This window comes from Spermophilus citellus (assembly GCF_964194105.1).
Source record: "Spermophilus citellus genome assembly, chromosome: 3".
In the NCBI taxonomy this organism is placed as follows: domain Eukaryota; kingdom Metazoa; phylum Chordata; class Mammalia; order Rodentia; family Sciuridae; genus Spermophilus; species Spermophilus citellus.
Window position 1 is genome coordinate 172,861,095 of NC_138184.1, and position 18,344 is coordinate 172,879,438.

Here is an 18,344-nt window from a genome sequence, read left to right on the forward strand (position 1 = left end):
TGTCAGGGAGAGAACCAGGGCCTTGTGCATGCTAGGCAGGCACGCTAACACTGAGGTACATCCCCAGCCCCACGTGAATCTGGGTTTGAATCTCAGCCCAATACTGTTCAGGAGCTGTGTGGCCTTTCTGAGCTCTTATTTTCCTCAAAGGTACAATATGGTAAAAATACCTTACTCATAGGATGTTGTGACCATTGGGTGAAATAACACATGACACAGAAACTGTCTAGCTCACTGTGTGCCTTCCTGAGGGAACATCCTCTCCAGAGATATGCCTGGATCCTCCTCTCCCATGGGAAACAAAATCAAACAGGCAAGACAGAAATTTCTTGGCAAAAGAGAGTACTGCAGTGTGTCACGCACCTAGTCTGCCTGCCTGCTATCTGCCTGTCTGTCTTTCACTTTTCAATACAGAGGTTGGGAAGGGTTCATTTAAATTAGTTATTACAACCACTAAACAATCTTGTTATGTCTTTAAAGGGTTAAAACTTCCCACAAATCCACTTTAACTCACCTTTTCCCATTGGTATGTCTGTCCCCTGAGCATCATGGTATTGTGGTGAGGTATACAAACGACAAGAATGTCACTGTTGTTGTGTGTGAATGGTTTCATAAAAAGGGAACTGAAAGAAGGTTTGCTTTTGATACTTTTTTCCTAAGCAGGTATTGATTAATCCATGGACTTCTCTGAGTTGATCTCAGAGAACTCATAAGGAATTCAACTAAAAAGTCAGTAAGAAAAAATGGGGTTGGGGAGGAAGAACAAGGGAGGAAGATTACCTCTAGATAGGGGAAAAGGGAGGGAGGGAAAGGAAGGGAGAAGCGGAATAGCATGGATGGTGGAAGGAGACCCTCATCATTATACAAAATACATGTATGAAGATGTGAATTTGGTGTCAACATACCTTATATATAATCAGAGATATGATAAATTATGGTATAATGGTGTATTAAGAATTGTAATGCAAAAATAAATAAATAAATAAATAAAAAGAATTAATTGGATAGAAAGTGTATTTTTATTTTCTTTATACATCTGTTTAAATGCTTTTTTATTATGTCTTCATTAAGTATAAAAATGTCCTAAGTGGAATAAACTGAAACTTATCAAAGTAAAAAAAAAGAAAAGAAAAACTGAGATGGTATACATAGTACAGAAAACACTCCTCATCTTTACAACCTGAACCCTACTCTAATCCACTAAGTTCATTATGGAAGGGTTTTAGCTATCAGAAGTTACAGGGTCAATATTTGGGACTAATTAAAGGAGTACTCTGCTATTGTCAGAACTAAAGCCAGTTAAGAGACTCCAAGACAAATGAAGGTTCCCACAAAATGAGAATTGAAGTTAATTCTGAGGCTGGAACTCACTCCTTGAAACTTTTATTTTTAAGTATGTATTTGAAGGAATCTTATAAGTAATATGCATTTTGAACTTGTTATAGGTACTTAAAATTTTTCTGATTGTTGATTTGAAACCCTCAGTGATCCTAGTATTTTCATGCTCCAGGCTCATTGCAGGAAGAATGATTTTTAGAGGAAAACCTATAGAACCTAGCAGGTTAATTCCAATGTAAGCAAACTTGTGAAAAACTTGGCATGTGGAAATGAGCCAGAAGGATAAACATCTAAGGTGAGGACAGTTAAAAAAAAAAGCCAATTATCACAATTAGCTGGTTGGAATGATTGTTCTATTGTGAAATTCACAGAGCAGAGTTGTTTTTCCAGGAGATGATAGTGTTAGTCTACAGAGGTTTCGAAAGATGGTTTTGTGGGATTTTTGTAAATGATGGAAAATATCACACTAATGCTTAGTTTGGCACTGAAAGTGTTTTTTCCTAGAGAATAGCACAAATCATTTTCTTTTGTTCAGTGACCTGAAATAATGCTGAATATTGTTTTAAAGGAAGAGGGGAAAAAAAAGAAAAAAGGAAAGGAAATGGCTCATGACAAAGTTTTTGTTGGAATTTAGAAGTGGATGTAAAAGATGCTTTGAAGTTCTTCTGTTACACTGTGATCAATGGATTTGTGCATATGTGCAGACATATGTGCACATGTGTGTTTCTATGTGCATGTGTGTTTGAGTAGTAGGTTAAGCATCTCCTCATTCCGGGAGTGTGGAAATTACCTTTCAACTTTATCCTCAAATTCTAGATTAAAATGGTTCACTACTTTAAGGGTTTAGCCAAAAATGAAATAAGTTTTAATAAGGAATGCTTTCACAACTAGAACTTTTACAACAGAACCTCTAAAATACTTCATTTATCTTTATCTTTTGCTTTCCATTGAAATTTCTTTAGCTAATCAAAATGCCCTAAAAACAAAGACTTCGATTTATTTGATAGTAACCATTCCTTCAATATTTCTTTCTTAACTTCCTTCCTTCCTTCCTTCACTCACTCATTCCCTTCTTCAATTTTTGTACCATGTATTATAGAAACAACCATGCAAAGGGCCCACAGATTTGCAGCAGAGACAGAGATGACAACTGAGGACTGCAGACCAAGTCCTGGTTCCTTGTTGAGGCCCCTTTGGTCTTATGATCACTTACTAGTTCTCAAATCTATTTAGTATTCAGAGTATTTATTGACACGTGTATGTCTAGTGCCAGGCATGAATTTTGGAGCCTAACACTTTATCTAGAGTTTAACTCTGTTAGTGGGCTTCTACATTCTGCTAGGTACTGTGCGGATACAAAAAAAAGATGATCAGTAGATGTATAAATGGAGAGTGTTCTAAAGATAAAGAGATTACTACAATTTTCCCTAGCTCCCAAAGTCTTCATGGACACAGCAGGCTTTGAGTGGATGGATGCTGAAAGGTTTATGTGATGCAAAAAAAAAAAAAAAAAGGAAGTGTAATGGGGCACAGGATCCAGAGCAAGGCAGGGAAACTGGAAACCTTGGATGATCAGGAGTGTTTCCTGGCTGAAGCAGAAGACTCATGTTTGGAAAATGAATATAAGTTATGCAGGGAGGGGAGGAGACCATCCTGGACATTGACAAGAGGAAAGGAAAAGGATGGAAGTATATTTTTAGGTAAGTTAATCAAGGGTGTTTTGTGCATGGCCTAAAGTCCTTCTTTTGGGATCTTGCGTATTCTCCACTTCCAAATGTTTGCTGGGGGACTGCCAAATTGGTATCCCCCTTCTCTACCAAACCAGTGAGCATATGACTATGGCTCTGACCATCATTCCTCTCAGGACAGAGAGATTGTCACTCTAAAACCTTCCTCTGTTTTTTTTTTTTTCCCTTGTCACTGCGTGACAATGGAATGGAGATAGAGATGGCTCTGTGGGCATTTGAGTTATTGACAACTATGAGGCCTCCTTGTGTTTTGACTGCATGAAACCAGTTTTTCCCTTTTTTGACTTCAGGTGGTTTCCCCAACTAGATATCTAAACAGATCTGAATCATTTAAGAAAAAAAAAAAAAAGCAAGCAATTACTCTGAGATATTCTGACAAAAATTTGCAAGGGAAAGCTGGATTGGGAGGTAAAGAGAAAAATTTCACTTTTAAAATTATGTAGACAAATTCAATAATACCAATTTGAAATTTATTTTCATAAAATATAATTATGATAGCTAACATTTACTGTGCTTTTTTGATGTGCCCAACATTATTTTTTGTTCTTACTGCATTAACTCACTTATTACTCTCAAAAATCCCACTTTACAGACAAGAAAACTATAATACAGAGAGATGTCATAACTTTGAAAGGCCAATCAATAAATAAGTTTTGGAGCACAGATACAAACCCAGGTAATCTTACTCTGTAGGCTCTCTTGAATTAAGTGGAAGAAATAATGACATGTAACACAGATCTTTTATGTATTTAAAATTTGTGTATGTGTGTGTGTACACACACATTTACTGGGATATTTGGGTATATGTTGGTGAAAGATTCATAATCTTATTTTTTAAAAATTTTATTTCAGTTATTCCTTAGAAGGTCAGGCACTTTAAAAAAACTACAAAACTTTATTTTGTTTATTTAGTTTTTTTTTTAATATGTTGCTGGGGATTGAACCCACAGCCTCAAACATGCTAGGCAAGCACTTTACCACTGAGCTACAACCCCAGCTCTCATAATCTTATTTTAAAATTGATGCTTATAGCCTTCTCTTTTCTGTGCAATTTTATAGCATATGCAGATCTATATAATACATGTTGATCATTCATTGACTATTATCTTTTATAATATTCATTAGAGGACCTTCATTGTCAATGAATCCATTCCTGACTTTCTATCATTCCTTGTCTTGTTTATTTTCTGATTCTTTGTTCTGCACCTGCATCAAAACAAAACCTGTATCTATTTTTGCACTTGCATAAATTAATTTATCTTGGATTTCTGCCTAAACATATTCTGCAACATATCAGCCCTATGGTATATTATTCACACCTCTTTACTTAGTACCTGATGTAAAGTAGGACATTTCTAATTGTCTCAGAACTGGTGGCTCTAGTCCTTTCTGGAAAGTAGTATTTAAGCACTACACGTTCTAAAGAGAGCTGCCAATAATAACAGTTAAGAGATGTCGTTCAGTTTGGAGATTAAAACTGTACCCTTTCTAGTCCCTTTGAAAATTACATAAGAAGATACACTGGAGCAGACAGGAAAAGAATGTTCAATCTATACTGTAGCAAGGGAGGAGAAGCAGATGATTACCTCTATCTCATCCCTAACCAAGCAATAAGGATTGTAGGTATTCTAACATAATCAGTCAATTATACTGTGGTCCCTACTTGGAATCTACCAATCTGCATGCCTAATTTTGTAGCACTAGTATGAAAGCTGAAGACTGCAAGATAAACTTTTATGTAGAGTTTCACCAGTATCTATGGAACCAAGCCAAAACAAGACCTGAGATTTCTGCTCACCATGGACAGCTGCTCAGTTCTCTTGGGACAGCCCTCCCTACCCTTTTTCCTCCTTTCTCCAATCATATTTCTGAGATTAATGGAATGACAAATTAATAAATAAACATAAAAGTGGTTTTCTATATGTCAGAGATTCTTTTACATAATTGTTAAATTCTAGCTCATTTAATCGACATAAAACCCCTAACATAGATTCTCTATTGTCCCAATTTTGCAGCAGATGAGAATGTGAAGCCACAAGGAGATCAAAGTAATGTGCTCAAAATCACAGAGCTAGGAAATGGTAGAATCAGGTTGAATCATATAGACTGGCTCCAGAGTTGCTTCCTTAATCTCTAAGCCCTTCTACTCCTACCCCTGCTCATTTCTCACCTGAAGCCCACACATCCAAACACCTGCCAAAGGCCAGGGTAAGGAAATACCAAGAGCCTTCCCCATTTAAAAAGTCTCAAGAAACAGCCTGTCTGGCATCAGAAGAGAAGAAACAGGATTGAGATCAGATACAAAAGGATAAGAATTGCAAACCAGCCTAATCTGGATCTGTAGTAACCAAAAACAATGAAAAAAAAAACAACCAAAAAACTCTTTTAAGTTTCCCAAAACGTAGTGAAGCGATAGGAGTTAAACAAAACCCTGTCAAAGCAGGGAATGTGGGCAAAGCAAAACATTGCATATATGTACTTTTGGAGTTCAGCCTGTGCTCTAAGCAAGTCACACATTAAAGTAGCCACTGCCCCCGTGACTCACCCCACTCTTGGTCATACCTTGCTGAAGTACAGAGATGATCCAGAAGAGACAACTCCACATCCTTGTTCTGGTTTTACAATTTCTCCCCCAATTACTTCTTGCCAGTCAGACTCCCAACCATTCTGGTTCTCAAAATCTGACATAATTGTGGAAGGAAGTGCAGCTTCTGGATGGCATTCAGTGCCTTGGTATCCTTGATCACACCTATGAGAGAGCAGGGCCAAGTAACCAAGTCACCAACTACTTGGCAGCACAACAGCCATCTTGCCAAAAACATGTTAGGTGTCTCACTTTTCCTTGCATCTTATCATTAGCATGAGATTTTTCTTTACAGTGTTAATCTGTATAAGTGGTGTAGTACTAAAACAATTTAGTTTTCATACTCCCCCAAATAAATAGAATCCTTCCTGAGAAGACATCATGGTAGAATGGTAGAATTTAGGCATTAAATAGCAATGAGGAAGGACACAGGTATATGTGCTTATATGGAGTCGGGGTAAGATATAGTGGAATTTTCCGGCAGGCTTAAAAAAAGTCACATAGAAATGTTTGTCTGTTCAACCAACATGCAACTATGGCCATGTTTCAGTTTCTCCTTCTGATTTAATTATGTCTCTTTTATAGTCTTTATGGATTCAAGTGTGTTCCTTTCTTATTCTCATTAGTGATAATCACTGTCTCCCTGCGTGTACAACCTTGAGCTTCTGTTGAAGTGGCACGGGAGAGCGAGCTGCAGTTTCACTAGTGCTCTAAGACTTTCAAGGAGAGAAAGGGGAAAAGACAACAAGGCATTTTTTAATAAACTCTGAAATTTAAAACCAGAAGCCCTTGTCTCTAGATTATATGTGGCTTTATACTTATTTTAATGTATCTTTTTTTTTGGTACTAGGAATTGAAACCAGGGGTACTCTATCACTGAGCCACACCCTCAGATTTTTAATTTTTTTTTTAATTTAGACAGGGTCTTGCTAAATTGCCTAGGCTGGCCTAGAATTTGGGATCCTCCTGCTTCAGCTTCCCAAGTGACTGAGATTACAGGTGTATACCTCTGTACTCAGTTAATGTAATGGTATCTTTTACATCTAAAGAAAGAAGAGAAAGTAAGGCTCATTTTCTTTTGGTTATTTCATCATTTATTAGTCTATCTACTAACTGATAACAACAGCTGTGGTATACCCATAGACATGATCCTGAGAAGCAGGAATGGATTGCATTTACTGGAGCACGCACCTGCACATGCCATGGTCACACGAGCCGTGCCCACTGCACATGTTGGGGCACTGCTGCCCGATGTAAATGCTGTCCAAAGCCCACTCATCCTGAGCTGTGTAGTAGCTCTGACTCCATCGGAAGCGGGTGGCACTGGACCTGGAAACAAAGTACATAATGAAAATAGTGTTCCAGAATGCCAGAGCACCAGATAACTCATTTTCTGGAACTTGTATTTAGCGGATCATCATTTGTCTTCAGTTTAGTTTTCACTCAACTACTGTGCAATACAACAATTCTATCATGAATGAAAGTTAAAAAGAAACCCCCTATATTAGATATACTTCAATCTTAACTCATTTGAGATGTTTTAAAGAAAAACAAAATATCTTTATTTTTGTGATTGCTCAGAGATTTGGTGCTAGAAAAAGAACAAAAAAAGGATACTTTTTAAAAATAAAAATATCTACTAAATGGAGGCTTTCACAGAAAAAAATGTAAAATTTCCAGTCAGAATTATTCAGTTTCTCAGAACAAATGAATCACTAGTTATTGGCAGATTTTCAGTTAGCTTACAATATAAAACAAAAATTTTGTTTGGGATATTATATAGTTCAGGGGGAAGAGGACATATTGTATATATACCATACTATTTCACAAATAAGAACACCTGCATGTTAAATTCTGCTTCCTCTGAAACACTGACTTGCTTAAATTTCAGGGACCAGCTGATCTTTACTGGAGATGAAAACTGAAGGGGAACATTGTACAGAGAGAAATACTTGGGACCTTAATTCATTGAAACCAGATATAAAGCTTAAAGAAGAGAATATTTTGAGAGCACTGTCAAAAGGCCTCCAGTCACTCACTACTTTAAAATATTCTTTTTAAAATTATGGCATATTTCTCACCTGTAGGAATTTTCAAGAATCTGTCATTAGATCTTTTTGGCTAAAATACTAAACAAAATAACAAAGAAAGGACTTGCAGAATGATTGTGGTTGCTTAGCTTCCTGATTAAACCATCCCTAAGCATGCCGTCTACACATACATTTGATCTTAATGTCTCTGAATGATCCATTAAATTTTCAGCATCAATTACACATATTAAGTACTCCCTAAGTACATAACAGACCGTTAAAATCCAGACTGAGTTTTATTGTTTATTTTACCAATGATCTGTTGCTAATAGGTTGCACTTTCATTCCTGGTAGGATAATTCCTGGATTCACTGGGGTACATCCAGTAGACACAGTTTTGCTGGTGTATAGTCTTCGTCAAAGGACATACAGTAGGACAGATGTACCACCTCCTCTATGGTAACAGATTTGTGCTTGTAATTAAACGGTCATGACAATTTCCATAGTCCCATTAAGAAATGGTTTTTAGAAAAGCCCACTCTAAAAGTGGATACATTGTCTTGTAGTCTAGAGCCCTACAGAATAGAAGCAAATAAAACTCATGCACCATTGTCATCATGAAAAGGAGAGTTGACTCTAATCTGAGTCAAGTCCAGGACCACAGCTGACTAGATTGTAAGATCATCTGAGACAGGAATATCTTTAGTTCCAATGGTTTACACAGGAAAAGAATAAAGTAAGTGCTCATAAAATTGTGTTAAAAAATGAGTCAATGAGTGGCTGAACAGCTCAGGAAAGGGTAGACTGTTTCTCACTTCTGTAGGTAATATAGTAAAGAATCAAAGGACAAGACCCCTCGGACCCTGCTGAACAATTTATCACCTGTGTGACCTTTAGTGAGAAATCTAAGCCTTCAGGGGCATCTGCTTCCTCACTTCTCAAATAGAGGGTTTCAGCAAACTGATTTCTAAGATCCCTTCTAGCTCTCAAATAAAATGATTCCTCTCGTGGTGTGTTGGCTAAGGTGACAGTTTTCTTTATAGTTACATGCTGCTACAAAACCCATGGCATACTTTATTAGGAGGCTTTGTCACTTCTAGTATTCAAATGTGGTAGAGGGTTCAGGAAGCTGTCCTAGATTTCCCAGTTCATTTATGCTTTTACTAGTCACGTGCAGACACATTCTGAATTCTTTTTCTAGGTAAATTAAACCTTACACACATTCTATGAACTCTTGAAAAAGTTATTTCCTTAAGAAAAAAAGCTTAAGGGGAATTATTCCATTTAAATAAAACCCATAGTTTAATGTTCTGATGTTAATTAAGAGAGAGTGCAATAAATGGTGGTTGAATATTGGCTTCATTTTTAGTGAGAAAAAAAATCAGTTGTGTGAGCTATCTCCAGCTGGTCACACGTGGGAGGACAAGGTGTGATCTCACTGATTTTCAGCTGCATCACTGCTAAATATTGGCCCAAAATATCAATGTTTAATTTGCCTGATTCTCTCTTTCTCCCAACTAACTAATCTTAGGAAGGTCTTGCACACTTTGGATAGAATCTGAAAGTGGAACTACTGCTATGTGGGTCATGAAATGAAGTTGACTTGCATTTAAAACCCAAACTATATGGATTCCCTAAAGCAACAGAACTTGAATCTTCATTTAATTTTTTCCCCCATATAAACTTCAAAACAGAAACAAAGTGGCATTGAGTCATCTCTTGGTAGTTGGATAGTCTGAGGAATTAAGGTAAATGAAGGCTGACTAAATTGTATTTTCCACCTTCAGAGTTCCTGTAATTACATTTACCCAATTATTCTGAAACTCATTCAGTCATTAGGTGTTGATTTGTTTATGAAGTTGGCGACTGACAGCTGTTTGGGTCTCATTAGGGCCTGTTCTTATGTAAATGTCTCTCATAAAAACGAAATTAATTTTCATTGGGTAACAAATGTTCAGTTCTTATACAATATAATTTCTCTGAGCAGGTGTATACATTTGATATTTCCACTCTAAGTTATCCTAACTAGTACGTTTTCCAAAGTTAACAGACCTTTAATAATGCAAGAATCACATTTGCTTTTATGCATTCAATTTATATTTTGTGTAAGTTTGAATCAAAATAGCAGAACAAAGATTTGTCCAAAATAACACAGCTTCAAGCTAAGCTTCATGGCTTTCCCCAATGAAATATTATTTGCAAAAGTTTGAAATGAATATAATAAAGTTATCAAGAATGCCAAGGAGAGTAAATATATCTCATCTTTATAGCAGAAATTTTAAATGTTATAGATCCCAAAACAATGGCAATAACCAGTTAAACACTATTTATTTAAATGTAGCAATAATGTAAGTATTAGTCAGTCAGAATGCTAAAATAAATATCCTACTGAGCTGTTTGTTTTTAAAAAATATTTTCACTTTCTTTTTCCAGGGCTTTGAAGGAAAGTTGGAAAAGCAGAATGAATTCTTTTTTTTTAACATGTGTTTAAAGGCAAATGCACAAAAAAATAACAGTTGATTTTTTCTGTCTTCAGACTGAAATATCTTATAATAAAATATCTCTTTAGTTTACTGAGGCACACTGAATTGAAATTCTATATAATTTTCCAACATTCAATGAGCCACCTATGATATAGAAGGCACTATGTTGAGTCTAGAGTTTAAGGGTCAATATATCTCCTTTCCAGTGTTTAATTAACACTGAGGACAATTAACCTTTCCTGACTATGCTAAAACTTTCACTTTGCTGATACATCTTTCAAGTTAAGAAATAATAGTGCAAAGAAAAAAAAAGAAATAGTAATATAACATACATTTTGAGTGTAAAATACCTATAAACATGTTTTTCTGATAAGGTTAATACTTTTGGGGTACTTACTAAACTACAATAAATAAGAAAAATAGCTCATAATGTTTCTAGGGGTGAAAATACATCTCTAAAACATACCACTGATATTATCTTACTATAATTTTGAAATTATACCACACATTTTCATGAATAAAAATAATTTTCAAATAATGATATAAATATACTTATTTGTATATGTGAAATAAGGGGGAAAACCCTTCAGTAGCTTGTGTCCAGTATGACTACTACTTCAATTACTGATATAGCATTTTGCATAAATTTCTACTGATATATATGATTAGAAAGTCCTTGAAATTAAATAAAAGTTTTGATTATATTCCCAGCAGTAGGCATCAAAAAGTAGATCTTGCAGAAAGTAAGAACTTGTTATACAAAATATCAACAGAGTACCCAGAAATGGCTCACAGTTGGACAAAAAATATAAGATCTGTGTGAATCAAATTTCAAGCATTTTATTCCAACTGTCGTAATGATGCACCCTTAAAACTAATCAAGGAGACATTCTTACATAATTCCATTATTCAATTTTCAACTAAAAGTATTAAAATAATGCCAGGTTGTTACTTAACCAATTATTTTTTGTGTAGAATCTAATTTTTAGATAAAATAATCTGAGGATTTATTTCATAATTTTCTTTTCACCAAAGGGGTATGGAAGAGAGATATCACAGAAAAATATAATACTTGTCTCTCTCACGCTTTTTCTGCTGTTCACATCACAGAATCTTACAATTCCAGGACTTTGGGGGACCCTTAAGATAATCCAATTTAAAAATTTCATTCTATGCATAAAGAATTGGCCTTAAAAGGTAGTGAATGTGAAGATGTGGCTAGCCACTGACAAAGCTACTCTGAGAATTCAGGCCTTCTAATTTCTATCTCGGCTTCTTCTTTGGGCAAAGTTCATCCTGTTCAAGGGCTTTAAATCCTATTCACAGTACTGAATTCTTAATCCCCCATCCCTTAAGTACTGCACTGTTTTGATTGGTCATCCTAACATGAAACAGTGTAATATCCGGGAAAAACTATTGTACTTTTTTCTTTTACATTACTAAAATATTCTTTCTTGATTACTGAAGCCTCTGCCTCCTGGGGATAATTTTTATTTACTGAAAAAAATGTGACTAGAGAAAGGAGTATATGTTAACTTTTTTATATAAAAAGAAGGGCTTTGAAGCATGTCAATAAATTTGCAATTTATACTGTTTGAAGTTTTAGATTCCTGTATCATTGTCTTTTGTATGTCAAGTCTAAAGGATCTGGCTCTTAAGTTCTCACCCCCAAAATAAAAACTTGGGGCAGGCAAGAAGGGAGGTCAGAGGAAGTTGAGACATGCGAAAGAAATTTTTCATGTTTTTCATTAGCTCTATTTTTAAAATATTTTCAATACAAAAAAATATCTGGGTCTTTGGATGGAACAAAATAATGAATAAATATCTTGCCATTGTGCTTAACTCATCTTACTATCCAAGTCATGCCAACAGAGATAGTAAGTTAAAGTAACAGCCATATCTAAAGATGTCATCTCTCACCAAGTTTTCTGGGGAAGAAGCACTATGACTCTTCTCCACTGTGTGAACTCACTGGCATGGTAAATACTTGCTGATGTAAATTCTTGACAACTCGGCATACTTGGAAGGCATTCCTGAAAGAGAGTTAGGCAAAATTAAACTCCACCTTCTATTCCCCAGGGGAAATATGTTTACTTACCACTGTAAGTGAAAAAGACCTGAGGGAGCTGGGCATGGTGGCGGATGCCTGTAATTCTATCTGGGAGGCTCAGGCAGGAGTATCACAACTTCAAAGCCAGCCTCTGCAATTTAGCAAAGCCCTAAGCAACTTAGTTAGACCCTGTCTCTAAATAAAAAATAAAAAGGGTTGAGGATGTGGCTCAGTGGTTAATTACCACTAGGTACCCAAAACAAAAACAAACAAACCTGAGGAAAGTTTAATGTAATAATCTTAAGTATCGGTGATAGTGATGTATATGCAATCCATGATTTGGGGAAATAACTGCAAATGACATGCTACATGGAATTAAACGTCTTCCAGTTCTCATATGTACAAACAGAAATGGATTAGGAGTCATTTTTAAAATCTGTTATTAGCATACAGTAAAATTATTCTATTCGTCATGGTATTTATGCATTTATTACAATGCCAAATTATCAATGTACATATAAAAAAGTAAATTTTATTTAAAAAAAATGGATCTGGATTCCTTTTTGTTTTATTTTGTTTCTAAAGAGAAACCAGGTAGAGAACTAGGCAAGGAAGAGATGAAGACATGAAATGGGGAAAGGAGAGGTAAGTTTACAGTGAAAAAAGAGTAGAGAAAATAATATTCAAAGCACAATCTGAGAATATTTGTTCTAGAAGTTATTCCCATTTAGTATCTCAGAATGAAGAATGTGGTCTCCTTATAATACATTGCTGGCTTTATGTCAATTTTAAGCTACAGATAACACTATTTTTTTCAACTCAAAAGAGACTTTTAGAATTTTAACTGCTTTCATATGAAAAAGGAAGAAGCCACCAATCACAAACATAAGAAAATATACTTACTTCCTGGACAAGATGCCAGGTAAGGCCATGGTTGGTTGAGTACTCCAGCTTCACCTGGTTGTCCATGTGGGGGGTGTATTTCTGGCCACATCCCATCACCAAACTGAACTGAATCATATAGGAAGCGCCTATCTGCATTGATTGTGTTTCCACATAGCGCATACTTGAGGCAAGTTTAGAATCTCCTGTAAAACTGAAAGAGACAGAGGTGGAAATCAGAAAATTCTAAAAGTGAAGTATCAGAGGAAAATTAAGCTCCTCACTTTTTTTCTTTTTCTGGTACTGGGAATTGAACCCAGAGGCACTTAACCACTGAGCCACATCCCAGACCTTCTTATTTTTTATTTTGAGACAAGGTCTTGCTAAGTTGCTTAGGGCCTTACTAAGTTGTTGAGGTTGCCTTCAAACTTGTGATCCTCTTGCCTCAGCCTCCCTAGCCACTGGGAATACAGGTGTGTACCACAGCTCCTAACTTTGTGTTGTATGCTAGAACAGTTTCAGGTTACTTATTTAAACCTTGCTAAGTTCCAGAACATATTTCATTCAATCAAATAAATGTGATTTAAAATAATCAATCAAATAAGCTACTTTTTAAGAAAGTTAATACCTATAATTGTCAAATGTACCTGAAATTGGGTATTCACTCATATATTGCCCTCATTAATCTCACCTCTTGAAATCTATCCAAAGGAAATAATTATAAATTCAGAGACAATTTCATAAAAATGTGATGAATATTACATGATTAATTATAATATAATTTTTTGCAATCTTATTGTCAAACTAGAGAAAAATGGAAGGCTTACGTAAACTGGCATAGCCAGCCACCTGGCAAAAATTATGTATATTTCAAATATTTATGAAGGTAATATAATCACATTAAATTTATATTATGAAGTACATTTCAAAAATATCCATAAGATGATGAAGAAAGGAAATTGACCAGAATGCTTGTGGTGGCTGTGTTTGGTGGTAAAAAAAATTGATGATTTACAATTTTTTTTGTTTTATTTTCCAAATAGATTCTAATGCTCATGCATTAAGTACTAAAAAATCATAAAGTAATCTTAGCAGTTGTACCCTAAGTCAGTAAAATTCCCATGTTTTACTGGGTCCCAACTGAGTGCTATATAACTGTAATTGTAAACTGTTCGAAGGTAAACAAAATTATTATTATTATGTTTTAGAGAAAACTTCTCAAGGAATTTGTAATCTACCAGAGAAAATTAAAATACAGACACATTGGCACTGAAGTTACACAGGTCAACTGCACTAGGGTTTATCTGCCATGGCACTTGTTTCTGCAATTCTACAAAAGGTCCACTACTGCTCTTCCACAGTAACCCCTACTAGTCAAAAGGCACAGAAGATGTGGGTAGAAGAGCTAATGTAATACTTTGTTGCATTTAATATATTTTCTATTATGGTATCAGCAAAATAAGGAGTAACTATGATGACTTGCTTCTTGCAGAGAGGAAGATGTTATTTATAATGGAATATTATTCATATATAGGTTCACAATAGACTTGGACTTGAGGTTATAAAATATAAACTTTTCCTATCAATGAGTAATTGCCATTTAGATAAAAAATTTTAAATTAAGATTTACACTTGGAAAATGAGTAGAGAAATAAAATAGAAGAACTTCAATATCTGCTTTAGTAGAATGTTTAAAAAAAACAACAAAGGAAAGAGGTATATTCAAGATAGCTGGTCTTGCAAATCAGTTAAGAAATAGCAAAAGCCACAACTTGTTTATTATTATCAATAAAGGTGCCCATCATTTGTTGTTAGGCTCAGTCCATGACTGTGCTCAGAATAATACCCAAGTTATCTTTTTTAGTTTCATCTTCAGAGTAACTCTGTATAGTAGGAAAAATGATCTCTTTTTAGCAATTGAGGAAATGGGCTAGTCAATGGTAGAGAATCAATGAGAAATTGGCTTTGCTTGACTCCAGAGTCTCTTAACTAATACACTATTTCTGTATCTTCCAATAATTCTAAAATTGGGAGAGAAAAACACTGCAATTTGAAACAAATTTTGCTTATAGTTAATTTATAAGTCATTAACTTATGCAATGATACCATGGTGTTAAAGATATAAAGCTATGATTGTTGTTTTATGTTAGAGTACACAGGACACAATCTAAAAAATGCAACACTGAAATGAAAGTTTTAGCAATATTGGCAGAGTAAATCAACATAGGAAAAAAACAGTAATAAGCCATATAGTCACGAACTTATCTCCATAATTTCCATGGTCTTCTGAATAGGCAAGAAAAGGTTTTCCAAAGGTTTTTTTCTGGGAGAAATAGTGCTGCTTTTAGGATTAAATGCCCTTTCTAAAGCTTTCAAAGAGGAAGGTAATTAGACGCATGCCAACTAGGCTTCATTTAAATTGTTCCTGCTTTAAAGATGTGCTGTCTGTCCTAGGTGTCTTGAAAGAAAACCCCACAGCACAGGCAGCATAGGTCCTGATGGGTCTGCAAGTGACATGAAGACACTTTAAAGCCTTCTCACTTCTGCCATGCATGGTATTTCCCCAACTCAGCATTTCTGAAATGACTTAAGAATATTTTCAGGTTTTTTTTTTTTTTTTGGTAAATTCATCTCTTTTGGACTGTTTATTGTCTCTATAATTCTATACAAAAACAGAAGAAAATCTGTGTTTTACACACACACGTTGTGTGCACCTAATCATTTGTATCCATCACAAAACGGAGCCATGAAATTTGCTGAGGACCTGGAAGTATACACACCAAAGGACATGTTCTGAGCTACTATGATGGAGAACAACAGATTTTGATAATGCCATGACACCAAGAAAATCACAAGATAAAATGTATACAAAACAGCGAGTTCAATAAGCAAAATGATGGTAGTTAAACAATGACAACAAGTCTTGCTTAGCAACTATTGTCTGTCAACTGGTGGAAGGCCTAGTGTTTCCTATTATAGGCAGATGCTTAAGGGTGGGCCAATTCAACTGCCAGCTACAGCCTATTTTTCTCCCCAGTCACCTTCCAGAGATTGTGTCTACCAATGAGTTCTCACTAATGAGATGTAAGAGATGCTAGGTGGATTTACTCGCTGGATCAATTACAAGCTTTTAAAAAGGGAAAGATGGAATTGAATGCCACACCCTTTTTGCCTGTTGCTTCTATGGATTTCCTTCCTTTCTAGTGAGGCATTGCATCTTGTGACAATAACAGAACAAGCATGTGGGTGGAGAACACTTTGCTGACATTGTAAAGTGAGAGCCTGGGTCTCTAGTGACCTTGTTAAGGTACTCACCAGTCCTGAGCTGTCTATCCTAGGGCTGTTTGTTATAAGTGAAAAATAAACCTCTTTACTTTTGTTCATGCCATGGTCAGTGTTTTCTTGTTTTATAATCTGGCTCTGGATGCATTTCTAACCACTACCCCTGCCATACCCATAGCGCTGTATGCTGTACAATATGTATCCTTAATGCCTTAATCAGAAACAAAATAATACAAGAAAGGCACAAATGTCTATGCTTTAAGTTCTAGCTCATTCACAGCACAAGTTCACCTGACTGCCTGACTGAAAGCTCATACTCAGTTACGGTGTTGGGGGCAGAGAATTTCCTCTAATTTACAGAACTGCTCCTCTTTGCTGCTTACTGAAGTCAAGATTATGTTTACAAAGGCAAAAATGAACCTGAACTTTTTCTCTGTTACAATAATAGGAAGAGAAAAGAACAGGCTCCATCAGCATTTTGAGAAGAAATTCTGGAGACAGAATGCACTGGGAATCAGGAGGCTTAGCTTTATTCATGCTAACTTGCAAGAGTGCCTTAAAAATAAAGAAATAACTTGTAAAAGTTCCTGTGTTTAACTGCAAGATTTCATGAGCCAATGGGGATATCTCTTTCCATTAGGACAATATTACCCCTCCCCTCAATTCCAATTGCAAGAAGGCTAGTAGGCTATTATGACACCAGTCAAATGGATAACACCATGATGTAACTTCAGTCTCCACAGTTCTAAGTTCTTGGTATAGTTCCTTCACTTTCTCCTCCCCTGCTTAATTTCAGGTACTACTGAGGACCTGCTTTCCTGACCACATTGAAGCCTCCCTGCAGCGAGGGATCATATTTTATTACTCTGCCTTCCCAAAAGACACAGAACAAGGCCCGTATCTCACAGAAAACATGGTGTTGGACACCATGATGTTCCAATGGTTGGATTATCTCATTTGACCTTTGAGCCAAGGCCATTTGGGAGACATCAAATCTGTAACACTGTGTCACAGAGAAGGACAACTGAGAGGTGGAGTTGCTGGCCCCAGAGTCACACAGTTGCTAGAAATCGAGAAACGAGGCCTTCTGACTTCTATTTTGACATTCTTTCCACTATGTCCCACCTGTGCAAGGCTCTCAAAGAATGTTTGCTAAATGAAATGAGTGCAGTCTCTCACCTGGGGAGAAGACAGGTTTTACAAAACTATAGTTACTTCAATGTCATAATGAACACAGATAAGGTTTTGAGGTGACCTTGGCTTAAAGAAATCACGTTTTCTCCAGAGTCTCTTTTCCATCTTCAGAAAAAATAAAAGACTTTCATATGAAAGAGAGATAACATATAACTAAGTAAGCAGTAGAATACTTGGGTCACAAACTCCTTAAAAGCAAATTCATGTCAAACAGCCAAATCATCCAGGGACTGAGTCATTTTTGACAACTGATTTCACCTCTTTAAGAATATTTTTGTCAGACAGTCAACATGGCTGAAGTCTCATTATTAATGTGCTGTAACAGAGGACGCTATATCCATATTTACATTTCTTAGAAATCGAAGCAAAACTGCTATTTTCAAGAACCTCACAGAAAAGAACAAATCTGCAGAGTTCTTTTCAGAGAACAGAAGAGTCACAGAATGCTATTTTTTTTTTTGATACTACACAGAAGTTTTAGTCATCTGCAGAAGGAGATGTGAATAAATCTCGCTCTTAGATATCATTGTCTTTTTATGTTCTTATAATTATCAAAGGTATGTTCACTAGATTTGATAGAAAAAAAAAACCTGTTGATACCATGGGATTAAAGGTAGCATTTTGACTCAGTTGCTATTTCTACAGTATTAGAAATAACCATAATATTTTAGTGGATTTTATAAATTGTATACTTACTGAAAAAACAATCTGACAATGTAGAAGAAGCTTTTTTTTTTTAAAAGAAAGTAGAGC

At 35.6% G+C, this 18,344-nt stretch overlaps 1 protein-coding gene across 1 annotated transcript in view; it reads right to left on the reverse strand.

The window, feature by feature from the left end:
* RELN (reelin) overlaps positions 1-18,344 on the reverse strand; it is a 469,728-nt gene that overhangs the window by 118,155 nt on the left and 333,229 nt on the right. Inside the window, exons 21-24 of the mRNA XM_081286786.1 lie at positions 13,137-13,329; positions 12,104-12,216; positions 6,862-6,999; positions 5,649-5,835 (exon numbers count right to left, since the gene is read on the reverse strand). Of these exons, the coding sequence (XP_081142912.1) occupies positions 5,649-5,835; positions 6,862-6,999; positions 12,104-12,216; positions 13,137-13,329 (631 nt within the window). The remainder of the gene's footprint in view (positions 1-5,648; positions 5,836-6,861; positions 7,000-12,103; positions 12,217-13,136; positions 13,330-18,344) is intronic.